At 36.0% G+C, this 14,553-nt stretch overlaps 1 protein-coding gene across 14 annotated transcripts in view; it reads left to right on the top strand.

The window, feature by feature from the left end:
- The window catches only part of LOC144967720 (uncharacterized), a 110,023-nt gene that overhangs the window by 83,274 nt on the left and 12,196 nt on the right, over nt 1–14,553 (top strand). For all 14 annotated transcript variants that reach the window (XM_078905285.1, XM_078905295.1, XM_078905281.1 and 11 more), the window contains exons 6-8: nt 867–956; nt 1,939–2,047; nt 11,088–11,173. In XM_078905285.1, coding sequence (XP_078761411.1) covers nt 867–956; nt 1,939–2,047; nt 11,088–11,173 — 285 coding nt within the window. The remainder of the gene's footprint in view (nt 1–866; nt 957–1,938; nt 2,048–11,087; nt 11,174–14,553) is intronic.

Genomic DNA, 14,553 nt, shown 5'->3' with positions numbered 1-14,553 from the left:
TGAAACGCGATTCCATTGGAATTCTTCCATTCTTTTAAAGAACACAGTATCTGCTATTTGGTTAACATTGCATTCTACTGTGTTTTTAAAAACAACGGCAGTATAGGTAAACGTGATTTATTAACTCACTCAACCCTAACACCGACTATATCCATAGTTTACCCGGGTTACTTTTACCCCATGCCTATTTACATGTATTACATTTTTCTGAGACAAATTATAGGCGTAGTATCAAAGCTAATGTTTTTAGTTTTTACATGTTAATGGTAGATTGAATAAAACTATCTATTCACATGCTCATTTTTAATACATTGTTTTTCCAAATTTTGAAAAGAAGCAAAAATCTCTAGGATTGAGTGAGTTAAAGGATATTGCAAGAGTGTTGTGCAAAACGAGCACGTAACAGGTACTTTATACTGTATGAAATTATAAATTTGCTTCCATACAGCCATCTGGGGAAATAAATCAAGCGCTGCAAAGTATATTCTTAGGGAATGTGATATGCCATTATCAATAGCTATTTATTTATTTACCTGTAGTAGTCCTCCATAGCCATTTTGGCACATAGAACCAGAGTTAAAACCGGTTACTATAGCGTGAAACGGACAATAGCAACTGCTTGCTATGCTTTGAATATGACGCTTGTCTATCGCAGAGTACTATTCGCCAATTCTAACAAATTCAGCTACCCATTCACTGCTGGGTGCACAGGGCGGGGGGTCAGTGGGTCAGAACAATTCCTCGACTGCACACGGGATCGATCTCGGTCCCTTTGCGTGTGAAGCGAGTGCTCTACCAACTGAGCTATCGGGACCCCCGATCTATTTATTGACATAAATTGACATTATTTATGTCTCTGTCCTCAGACGCTGGATGGATTCATCTTCGTGGTGGCTCCGGACGGCAAAATCATGTACATTTCAGAGACGGCCTCTGTACATCTAGGCCTTTCTCAGGTGAGACCTAATTCTTTCGTCTATAGATAGTATGCGCTTGGCTGATAAGTACACAACATTGCCATCCTGAAGTATAACGACCAACACACAAAACTCTGTGTCACCATGAACATTTATAGTCGGATAATACAGTTCAGTGAGAATCACTCATAAACGCGGATGGCAAAAAACAATAACAAAGACCTGAGTGACGTCAACTTCGAACAATTCCTCGACTGCACACCGATAGATAGTTCGAAGATTACGTCACTCAGGCCTTTGTTATTGTTTTTGCCATCCGCGTTTGTGAGTTGTTCTCACTAAACTGTATTAACCAGACTATAAAAGTTCATGGTTACACAGTTTATGTGTTGGTCCGTTATACTTCCGGATGGCAATGTTGTGAACTCCTTGGCCAAGCGCATTCTTTCTATAGCCTCGTCTCTTTGATTCCTATTTATATCAAAACATAAGGTGTTCGCCATAAGGTGATTAAATTATTTTTAAAAAAATCAGGTATCTCAATTTACATCGATGAAGCTGTGTGAGTAGAAAGTTGATATTTTGATCAGTTTTAAGATGATTTTGTATAACTCAGTCTAGAGAAATGGATGAAAAAAAATGAATCCTTCATTACGTTTTCCATTAATGTAAGATTCTTTGATGAAAAGTTACAATATCAACTTTATTATGACATTTAAAATGGGCATGATCTATATTAACTTTCCATGTGCTCGAGGTCATTGGGCACATTGCAAAATGTGCTCAAAGTGACCCACTTAGTGAAAAGTGTTCACACCTTTTAAATATCTAACATTATGATTGGTCATTTTATTCAGCTTGACACGTAGGTATGTTTACAACTTTCATAAACAAAGCAGCGTGTTTACATTTGTTAAGAAATATCCAATCGTTGGAGAGCAAGAAATCATGTGACTGATGACCTGGTTGGACGAAAACATGAACATAGATCGCTCCCATTGGTTATAAATTCTTCTTTCAGGTGGAATTGACAGGTGGCAGCATCTATGAATACATCCACCCAGCTGATCATGATGAGATGACTGCTCTGTTGACGGTACATCATCCATATCATACACATATACTGCAAGGTAGGTTACGATCCACCCTATTGTCCTCGTCGCCGACATCATCATCATCATCATCATCATCATCATCATCATCATCATCATCATCATCATCATCATCATCATCATTATTGTCACCACCACCATAGCCACATTCACCAGCATCACCATCTGAATCACACCACCACTAGACCACAACAACCACCTCAACTACCATACCACCACTACCACCACCAGAACCACTACCACTACCAGCAGCAGCAGCAGCAGCAGCAGCAGCACCACCACCACTATCGCACCATCACCATTATCATCATCATCATCATCATCATCATCATAAATATAACTGGAGTGAGATGAATTCAGTTCTTAATAAAATAAAATTTAATAAGATAATTGTGAACAACCTTTACTGTGACACCCCCCACCCACGTTTAAAATATACTCTTTAACCATTATGGGAAAGATAGATTTTACAAACGGAAGTAAATTTACTATCATGATACTCTAGCATTAATCCATTGTTATGATTTGTGCTACAATTAAATTATTTATTAACTAGACATGGAAATGTTTATATTAACGTAGGTATATGAATGGGTGACAATAACAATGAAAGATTGTGATTACAAATCATTATGATGAACAGCATGATGGCAATGTGATTACAAATCATTGTGATAAACAATAGTGATGGCAATGAAGCATGATTTAAGTCGATGATATGAAGGTAATTTACTGAATGAAATGAATGAAAATGTAAATGGAATATTGACATTTCAATTATTAATCATAAATGAGTGAAAATTCATAACAATGATAGATAAAGAGAAGATTTCCCAAATCATGAATGGGTATGGTATATATATCCAAACAATACTCAATGTTACATTAAGTTGGGTCATCATGTTTACAAATAAAATTATCGAATTTGTGCGTTCTGATTTGGCATAGTTTGCGAGGTAACTAACAGTATGCATGGGAGGTTAAGTTATACCCTTCTCACGTGTTTACACTAATCGAGAAAGTAGGTCGGCGTGAATATTTTCACAGCCTGGTATGTGAGAGATACTGAAAGTGTAATTTTGCAAAAATAGACTCCACCTTAGTACTCTACTATTATTCATTTTGTTATTTCTTATGTACGTGAGTGGTTTATGGTCCGTTTTGACCACAAACTCTTTTAGCAGTAGATATCTGCTGAATGTCTTTAAAGCAAAGACGATGGCCAGTCCTTCACGCTCTATTACAGAGTATCGTGATTCTCTGTCCAATAATTTTCTGCTTGCATATAAGCAAGGCATTAGAGTTCCCTCATGCTCCTGTAATAGTACACCTGCGATGCCCTTATCAGACGCGTCAGTTCTTACAACAAATTCTTTTGATATGTCGGGTAATTTAAGAATTGGTTCTGAACAGAGTAATGCCTTTAATTGGTTAAAGCTATTCTGACACACTTCTGTCCAAACAATTTTGTTCGGTGACCCATTCTTTGTCAGATTTGTTAGCGGTGTCGCGATGTGCGCGAAGTTGTAAATGTATTTCCTGTAAAAATTTAGGAGCCCAAGTACTTTGCGTACTTCTTTTTTTGTCTTAGGTGGTTGCAATTGTGCGATTTTTGTTTGTTTTTCTGTCTCGGGTGTCTGTGTCCCATGACCAACGGTATGACCGAGAAAATCAATTTCGTAAAATGCAACGCTTGTTTTTGACGGTTTTGTTGTTAAAGAATTACGTTTTAATGCTTCAAGCACTAATTCTAAGGTTGTCATGTGATCAGTCCATGAGTTTGAGAAAATACATGCGTCGTCGAAGTATGAGAGTGTAGACGGGATGTCTTTTAATAACATACGCATCATTCTTTGGAATGTCGATGCGGCTGTCGATAATCCAAATGGCATATAGTTAAATTCTAACAATCCTAATGGTGATTGAAATGCTGTGTATTTCTTACATGATTCTTTCAGTGGAATCTGCCAGTAACCTCTAGATAGATCACATTTTGTCATGTATTTTGCTTGAGATAAGGCAGCAAATAAATTCTCTTGATTTGGTATTGGTTCTGCATCAAATACTGTTGCTTCATTTAATTTGCGAAAGTCGATACATAGCCTTATCGATCCGTCTTTCTTTTTCACTACTACTATTGGTGATGAGTATGGGCTTGAAGAATATCTAACTATTCCTGTATCTAGCATATCCTTAACTTCCTTTTCAACTTGTTCTCGTGCGTGAAATGGAATAGGATAGTTTTTCACGTTGATAGGGGTGGATGTGGTTAACTTTATGTCGTGTTCCACTAATGTTGTATGTCCGGGTGCGTCTGTAAAGACTGACTGGTACTTTTCTAATATTGACCTGATTTCTCGTTTCTGACATTCGTTTAGTTGAGGATTGATTGTGACGTCATTAATTGTACTATTTTTAGAGTTACCGTGTTGTGGGGTGTGTTGTAGTTCGACATCATCGCTGTGAGTTTCGATGATTAATCCTACATTTGCAGCTTCAACATGGTTAAATATTGGTTGTGATAATCTGTCTCTATCGAAATATTTTTTTAGCATGTTTGCATGGAATGTCTTTGTTGTGTTGTTAATTTGAATCTCGTAATTAACACCAGATCGTACTGCTAATACATTGAATGGTCCTTTCCATGTAGCTAAAAGTTTACTCGAGTCATCGGGTAAGAGTATTAGTACTTTGTCACCAATCTCAAATTTTCTTGACTTGCTTTTTCTATCGGAGTATTCCTTGTATTTCTCTGCTTTTTTAGTGACGGATTCCTGTGCTAGCTTACATGTATCCTCTATTCTGTCTTTCAGGTTTCTTACATATTCGTAAGCAAACATAATTTCGTTATTGTCCTCCTCATTCCCTTTACAAATGTCGGCTACTATATTGATCGGGCCGCGAGGTGATCGTCCATACATCAACTCAAATGGGGAGTAGCCTGTAGATTCTTGGGGTATTTCTCTATATGCAAATAGGATTGCTGGTAAGTATCTGTCCCAATCATCTGGTTTTTCTGCTGACACTTTTCTTAACATATTCTTTAGAGTGCCATTAAATCTTTCACAAAGACCATTTGCTTGGGGTGGTAGAGAGTTGTGAATGAGTGTTGGATTCCCATGAGTTTCATGGTTTCATGCATCATATGTGATGTAAATTGGGGTCCATTGTCCGACAGTATCTCATTTGGTATGCCTATTCTAGTAAAAATTGTCATCAATGCTTCAGCTATGTGATCCGATGTAGTTGATTTCAATGCTATCGCTTCTGGCCACCTGGTTGCGTAATCGACTAGTGTTAGTATGTGTGTATGGTTTCTATCTGATTTTGTTAAAGGGCCTATAATGTCAATTGCAACTTTTTGAAAAACTTTTTCATAACTGGGGTTGTCTCTAATGGCAATCTCGGTATTCTGCCTTTTGCGACTCTTCTTTGACATGTGTCACAAGATTTCACATATTCTCGGACGTCTTTAGTAATTCCAGGCCATGTGAAATTCTCGGATATTCTCTTCAATGTGGAAGAGCTCCCAAGATGTCCAGAAGTTATTGAATCGTGCGCTATTCCAAGGATTTTGTTTCTGTAAATACTCGGCGTGACCAGTTGTTTAGCTATTTTGTTTCTTTTCCTATGTAACCTGAACAGAATATCTTTTTCAATGATGTATTCAACTTTTGATTTCGTCCCTTTGTTTGCGATATTGAAATATGAAGTTAAAGTCGGGTCCTTTTTCTGTTCTTCAATGAACGTGTTCCTGTCAAATTGTTGTGGTTCAAGAGAAATAGTCATTGGCTTCTCTGTTGTCTTAGTCATCTTTCTTGTTTCTGCTAGACAAGCTGTTTCTTGGGTTAATGACCATTCTTTTACATCTGTTGGGTTGTCTTTAAGACCTTTTATATTGCCAACAATAACATCAGCGACGGGGTTGGGAAGTATACAGCATTCCACTATTCCTGTATAGTATGGGGTTTCTATGTACACATTAGCTGTTCCAAAGGTTTCGACTGTGCCACTGAATGTGATGCATTGTACCGTTTTTCCAGTTTTGTCTTCGTCATTGATCAAAGATGCTTTTATTCCTACTGTACTGCATCCTGTGTCTCTCAATATTTTGCAATCAGTTCCATTAGCTTTGCCTTCACAAAAAAATAGCGATCCTGATTTGTGAGTTTGTGTTAAAAGTGACATACCTTTCACGCAATACACATTTATATTTTCTCCTGACATTACTCGTGTCTGATTGTTTACACCTGTTTGGAGTGATGCATTTGCAGTTTCTTTTGGATATCCCACGATTTTGTAACATTTGTCTGCTGTGTGGCCTTTCATTCCACAATATTGACATTTAATTATAGGTTTGTTGGTTTTCTTATACTCAGTATTATTGTCAGTGCTATTTCTTGTTTTGTTTTGATAGGGTCGGCTATGGTCTCTATTGAACTGTTTGTTCCATGGTTTGTTACTATGGTCATCCTGTTTCACTTGCGTGTTCCGAGTGATTGATCGGCTCGTTCTATTTGAGTACTGAACTTTAGGTGTACCTGGACTCTGAGCAGCAGCAGCGTAGTATGGTTCCTTCAATGTTCTGCTAAGGGGTGTCAATGGATGTGCGCTGTTAAAGTTTTCTGCGTAGATTTTTAATTTGTCCAAGTTTTCTGGCTTTCTCTCTTTAAAGAATGCGACTAAATCTGGGTTGCAAGCTTGATAGATTCGATTCTTCAGCGTGAGATAGTAAAGGCCTGCAAAGTCGTCTTGTTTTACGTTTGCCAACTCAAGCCACCGATTTAGAAATTGAGTAATTCGGTTCACGAATGTATTAAAGTCTTCTCCACTTTCCGGTTTTGCAGTGTGAAACCTTTCCTGGTAACCATCTTCCGTTAATCTAAATCTTTTTAGTAGAGCGTCTTTAATTTTACCATAATCATCTGCATCTTCAGTTGTTAAGGTATAGAAAACTTTTAGCGGTTCTCCAGATAAGCAGTTAATCAAGGCTGTGGCCCATTTGCTTTCTGGCCAACGATAACCTTTAGCCTGAACTTCGAATCGGTGTAAGAAGGATTCTAGACAGTCTGAGCGTTCATCGTATGTTGGCATGCGTGGAAGTTTCACGAAAAATTCATCACTATTATTATGTTTTCTTTCATGACCGGTTTTTGTTTTTTCAATTTCCAGCATCATTTGGGTCCTTTTGGTTTCTTCTTCTGCTAAAGCTATTTGTCTTTTTAGTTCCCTTTCTTGGGCTCTTTCTTCTCGTTCTTCTCTGCGTATTCTTTCTTCGTGCTCTTTTTCTTCTCTACGAATTCTTTCTTCGTTTTCTTCTCTACGAATTCTTTCTTCATTTTCTTCTCTACGAATTCTTTCTTCATTTTCTTCTCTACGAATTCTTTCTTCTTTTTTTTCTTTTATTTTCTCTTCGCACCATGAAAATATCCTTTCCTGGGGTATTTCTAAGTCCTTTGCGAGACTTAAGTATCTTTTATATGCTTCCATGTTGCAATAAATTAGTTACGATATTTTATATATATTATATTGACAGGATACTGTTACTGACTGTTTTATTTATTTACACTTACTGGAATGAACTGTTCTATTTTTAGAAATCTCTCTCTCTTATTTCAACCTATTATGTATGTTGAATTTGATGCCTTTTATCGTTATATCTTATAAAGCAATGTGTCAATACAATGCGGAGTTATTATGACTTGTGTCAATAACAATGTGTCAATCGCGTGTACTCTAAACTATGTTACTACGAAAAATGTATCACCAATGTGTGTGACTCGTCGTTAGTTTGTGTACAATTATTCGCAATGACGCTAATATACTAGAGTGTGATAACAATAATAGGATGCCAAAATAATCCCAAGTTATCTATCACTAAATATAACACGACGGCTAGTAGACTCCTTTTATTATTATTTAGTTTTTAAAGACTCACTTTTCAGAACATAATATATAAGTGGTTTTCGGTAACAGTAATATGCCAAAAATGCATTTAAAACAAATCACTATGCAAAACAAATCACGATGTCTATAGTTACTATGTGATGCCCAACTCATGTAAAAGAGAATAATGAAGGATATATTTACCAACTCAGTTCGTGGCTGGGACCTCTCTCTTGTTCAATGGTTGTTCAACAATTGTAATTAGGCATTGAAGAGTGTTTAACAGTGATGTCTGAAATACAAAACAATAAAATATCGTAAGATTTACAATAGTTACAAAATGTGTTCACAACACTGAGTGATTGGATGATAGGTGAATGAATCGTTATGGAATGTAAACATATTGAAAACAATTCATGAATGAGGCAAACAACAAAATGAAATGAGTGATATAATAACAAAGTGGACAAGGAATGAATGAATGAATGAAAAACTGAGTGAATAGATGAATGAATGAATGGATAATGTATGAATGAAAGAATGAAGGGAGGAATAAATGTATGAATGATTGGATAAATGAGTGAATAAACGAATGAATGGATGAATGAATGAATGAATGAATGAATAAATAAATGAATGAACAATGAATGGATGAATGATTTATAAATGAATAAATGGATGAAGGAATGAATCAATAAAATGCTATTCAATTTGAATGAAAGAATGAATGGATAAATTGCTATTCCATTTAAATGAAGAAATGAAAAAGAAGAAAAAAAAAATTAATCCTGTAAATAGGGAGTTCAATTAAAATATGATCAAGTGGGGCAATTAAGAGTTTTACAATTTAAACTTTAAAGTTAGATGACATAGATATAAGTAACTAAATAAATTCAATTCTTTATATGTGTCCCCTCCAAAATGTCATGGTCTCAAGTGAGTAAAGAGCTACTCGACTATGCATAAAATATATGTAGAATGAGGCCCCAGAATTTACTAGTTACTATAAATGAAAAACAATTAACGATTTGTTTACAATGAAATAAAAATGATGATGAAATTTAATTAAAAGAGATAAACAGTGATCGTGGCAGTTACAAATAGAGATATGAATATTTTACGTAACTTATGATAATATGTCAGGTTCGTAAGTTTACGTTTCCAGGCAGTTGATGGGCTTGGATGATCTATTCCTCTGATAACAGGATCGGGCTCGTAAAATTCCACTTCCAGGCAATTGGTAAGAGGTTATTGTGTAGTCCTTTGACAGCGGGCTCGGGTTTGATCCTTGAAGATTATACAATCAAAGTTAAAAGCTCCGGCGTCTTAATGGTGTAGATATAATATCTACAAAGTCCCAAAAGATAAAAATCTTCCAGTATATATATAGGAATAGAGCGACTGGCCGTCCGGCATAGATTGTGGAGAGAAAGTGAGTGTCAAATGTTTGACCTATCAGCTTTTATAATAAGTGGCTACGTGACAGAATGTAGAACGAAAAGTATTCACTAATTAGAAATTAATTCGAGGGAAGGCTATAAAAGGAAAGACGATCTAATATTAGAAGGTAAAGTTTATCTAAGCCTACCGAAATATAACTGGAGTGAGATGAATTCAGTTCTTAATAAAATAAAATTTAATAAGATAATTGTGAACAACCTTTACTGTGACAATCATCATCATCATCATCATCATCATCATCATCACACCAAATAAAAGATATACACCCCCCCCAAACAAAAAAAAACACCAAAAAAAAATAACAAAAAAAAAAACAACAAAAAACAAAAACAAAAAAACAAAAAAAAAAACAAAAACACAAAAAACCCAGCCTGTCTCGTATCTGCACTGTTTCGTACACACTTTTTCAGATCTTGGTCATAGCTACATCCATTTTCCCGAGCGCTATTAAAACCTTTATGGGGATTATAAGTCTTTGGTATATTATAAGATAATAGAATACCCCAAAAATATCTGTCCCTAACAAAAAAAGAAAAGAATGTTTAAAGAAAAGCCGTATACGTAAAGCTAATATTTTGTTATTAAAAAAGAGAGTTTACTTAGTAAAGAAATGACAGAGAAACGAACGAGCTAAACAAAGATTGAGAGCAAAGTACGAGTTTTTTTGATGTCAGGAGTCGGTGAAGATGAAATTATTAATAACTATTTGACAATAAAAGGTTATAGATACACATTTAAAATGTAGATTAGGATATTATTTTTATTAACCATTAAACGCAAGACTTGATTTTTTATAAAACATTTTTCCCCTTCTTCTTATTCTTGGTCTTCTTCTTCTTCTTCTTCTTCTTCTTCTTCTTCTTCTTCTTCTTCTTCTTCTTCTTCTTCTTCTTCTTCTTCTTCTTCTTCTTCTTCTTCTTCTTCTTCTTCTTCTTCTTCTTCTTCTTCTTCTTCTTCTTCTTCTTCTTCTTCTTCTTCTTCTTCTTCTTCTTCTTCTTCTTCTTCTTCTTCTTCTTCTTCTTCTTCTTCTTCTTCTTCTTCTTCTTCTTCTTCTTCTTCTCTTCTTCTTCTTCTTCTTCTTCTTCTTCTTCTGCTCCTCCTTCTTCTCCTCCTCCTCCCCCCCCCCCTAAAAAAAAAGCCGCAAACCACCTCTGATGTATCATCCCCAGCTTATACATTTTGAAATAAGATTAAAACGTGTGTTAAGTAAGCCTCGGCGCCCCGATGACTCAGTTGGTAGAGCACTCGCTTCACACGCAAAGGGACCAAGATCGATCCCGGGTGCAGTCGAGCTTTGTTCTGACGTCCCCCCCCCCCCCCCCCCCCCGCCCTGTCCACCCAGCACTGAATGGGTAGCTGAGTCTGTTAGATTTGGCGGAAGGTATACTTTACGATAGACTAGCGTCCTATCCAAAGGATAGCAAGCAATTGCTATTGTCCTTTTCACGCTATAGAAACCGGGATAAACTCCGGCTCCATGGGCCCGATGGCTCCGAAGGACTACTACTAAGTAAGCCTCTCCTTAATGTCGTCCTCACTACTCACTGAATTAACTTATCAGCTTTGACCGTGTTAGAGAAAACCCAATCTCAGCCTGTAAGGGCTGAAATCTATATTTTTAAAAAACTCTATCGACGCCTTCTCCTCCCTTCTTATTTTATTTTCTAATTAATTGTTCTTGATCAAAAATGATTTTATATCCGGTCTACAGATGTCGAAATTGAAAGGTCTTTCTTCTTGAGGATGAAATGTGTCTTGGCCAAGAGAAACGCCGGTCTCACATCGGGAGGTTACAAGGTACGTGTCTTCATTAAAATGTGACCCTTCGTCTCAAAACGGTATTATGCCGGGATGAACCAGATGCGAAAAAGTCAATTTAAAGCTAAATTGGTCAATATTTTGAATTGTTGGTATTCTCCGCACTTAATTATAACATTCATTCTCCTCTATAAAACATACACATTCAACGCAAGTCAGAGATTTCTGGCAATAAATTCAATTTTCAGAATCTTTATCATCCCGACATAATACCGTTTTGAGGCGAGGGTTCACAAATGATGGCAAGATGTTCAAGTAGATAATGCATTGTCTTTATACTCGTGGATTTTGGGTTCTAGCTGTGCTAAAGGGCCGAATGTTTTAATCTTGAGTGACCAAGAAACCAAGTCTCTATAGGTCAATTGCGGCGCTGCACTGAGGGAGATGCCCGAATTATCTCAGTTTTTTTTTCTTTCGTTTAACTCTACACCCCCCCCCCTCGAATGAATTAAATGTATCTGTGTTAACTCACTCAATCCTAAAGATTTTTGCTACTTTTCAATATTGGAAAAAAAATGTATTAAAAATGAGCATGTACATAGGAAGTTTTATTCAACTATCATTCACATGCAAAAACTAAAAACATTAGTTTTTATACTACGCCTATAATTTGTCTCAGAAAAATGTAATAAATGGGCATGGGGTAAAAGTAACCCAGGTAAACAACGGATGTAGTCGGTGTTAGGGTTGGGTGAGTTAAAATGATGGCAAGATGTTCAAGTAGATAAAACATCGTCTTTATACTCTCTAGTAGATTTCGGGTTTTAGCTGTGTTAAAGGGCCGATTGTTTTAATCTTGAGCAAGAAACCAAATCTTCATTGGTCAATTGCGGCGATGCACTGCGGGCGACGCCTGAATTATCTCCGTTTTTTTTTCTTTCGTTTAACTCTACACACCAGGAATGAAATAAATTTTTCTGTGTTAAGGGATACATGTTGGACTGGTAGGAGTGAAGCAAAAGGGTTCAATTTCATAACTAAACAGAATGGGTTACTGGCTCAAATTCATAATGAATTGATATAGGTTGCTAGTATTTCGATAAGAGACAATCCTGTACAAAAGTGCTAACCGTCAGTCAGATCCAAATTTGAGCCAACTACCCATTATGATGAATTTCGGAATCAAAACAGCTCCACCAGTTTTGGTCGGTTCTATATTATGTTAGAATGTAGACAATGATTCCAACGTGTTTAAGCAGTAATGAGATTCGTTCCGGCAGATTCAACTCTTAAAATAAAATTAAATAGCCAAAGTGATAAGCCGTGCCAAAGTTTTTTTTCTTCCGTCTGTCTGATTTTGAAATATTGTATTAATGTTTTTATTGTTTTCTTTTTTGTTTGTTTTTTTTTGGCTGAAGAAGGGTTTTGAGCCAGAAACGTTCTGTGTTTTCCGTTTTTTTTTAAAAGTTGTTTTCTTCATTTTTGTTCATTAAGATATTGTAACTAATGTGTGGTAGGAGTCTATGAAAATTAGGAGGAATCCAATACAAAAAAGTAAAACACCTGATCTCTTATGAGAAAGATGAAAGCGTACAACATTCACTTAGAAAGGTCTGTTATGTTTCAATACTCCACGACGTGAACGTGTTACTATTTATCAGTAGCAAATCGTATAGGAAACTCCATTTGCACGCCATTTATCATTCTGTCGTACTCTGAAAAAAAAGCCAAACATATTTTTAACACTTTGGCCAGAAAACTCGTCCTTCAAATTAAATATCTATCGATTAAAATGACCATCGTCCTGTCAAATAAGAAATTCCCTGGTTTGATAGCATTTGACAAAATTATGAGGTTGATATTAATGGGTGATAATTGAAGGAATTCTCGCCAACATTTTAAATGTGAATGTGAGTGTTTGTTTGTTTTGTTCACTGGGTACGACAAAATTTGTGTTCGTTATTTTTAATCGTGGGTGGTCGGACACAGGCTAATCCTCTTTGGATTCTTTGAGCTCTGAACAATTGGATAGACTATAAATGGAAAAAGAATGGATGGAAATGATAAGTTCAGAATCAATTACTTACACTGTTATGTGGAAAGAAGATACTGTTGAAAAAGAAAAGAAAAGAAAGGAAACAGTAACATGTTTTCTATCCTAGAATTTTTGAAATATTTGTGCATTTCACCCGTTAGAACTGCACTGAGCATTCAGGCTGGATTGACCTACAGGTTACATTCAAACCACCTTTTCCACGAAACAGATGGAGAATAAGAATAGACCTGTAAAATATACAGCTATTGTCGGATTTCCGACAGTTTCACTGCAATCTTTTTTACTCTTTTTTAGCTAGCCACAATTTTGCACCTTATTTCTAAACATAAGGACTTAAAATATTCTAGATAGATCCCGTAGGTTCCATGACAAATTTTCTGACACTTTTGTCGGCTGTCACTTAAAAGTCTGTTTGAATTGCTATATATCCGTTGGACAGGACGTTAATCTACCACACATTACTTTCCGGCAGATTAAACACTTAATCTCTTCTTGGCTGGCAAAGGGTAAAAAAACAACACGACTCCACCCAACTGAATTTAAAACAGGACTGAGTTTGATATTTATTGTGAGTCGTGTTCTCTAACTCCAACACTATCTCGATCTATCGAATGTTTGATCATTTAAATAGCTTAAAAGCAATGAAGCTATTTCTAAATGGCGTTTTTGTAAAATTCAACTAAAAAGAGAAGAACTCTGTTATTTTGAAAAAAGAGGAATGACTTCATTAAAATCAGTTTTTTTTTCTGGTTGAATAGTTTTAAGATAATTCTTGAGTCCTAGGAGAAGGCTCTTTACTCACTATCTCTCACCTTACTCAGGTTTAAAATGAGTGCATAGTCGTTAACAGCGTTGTTTGTGTCGAAAAAAAATTGTAATATAGCCTTGCATGTGTCATATCCTGTCTTACACATTGTGTTGCTGTTGGCTGGGGACCCCTTGTAAAGTACGTTTATTGGAAATTGCCCTATACAAATGCTCAAGTTCTTTTTTAGACTGTCAGATTTGAATTCATTTTTAATATTCAATCCGTAGAAGTCAAGTCTTTCCATAAGTTTTCACTTCCTAATGGTGTTATTTTGCGTCGAATATGACGACAAAAAAAAAAAAAAAAAACAAAACAACATTTTGGCACAGCCTGAAATGCTTCCCACTTCTTACTTTGATCTTAAAATTCTCAAAGACGGGAGCAATAAGGCCTTTCTCGTGTTATAATCACTTGTAAAAGTGAATTAATTTTAACAAAAGCGTCGCATTCTGCACTTTGTACCTTCAATCTATCACCACTCTAACTTTCTTATTCCCTTCATTCCAAAGTCTTTAATCATAATATGTCTGAGGACAACATACATACCACATACTA

The sequence above is a fragment of the Berghia stephanieae genome, chromosome 3 (assembly GCF_034508935.2).
Source record: "Berghia stephanieae isolate SIO BIC M18660-M18661 chromosome 3, UCSD_Bste_1.3, whole genome shotgun sequence".
Lineage (NCBI taxonomy): Eukaryota > Metazoa > Mollusca > Gastropoda > Nudibranchia > Aeolidiidae > Berghia > Berghia stephanieae.
Note: the sequence above shows the minus strand (reverse complement) of the source record. Positions and strands in the feature narration are given on the sequence as shown.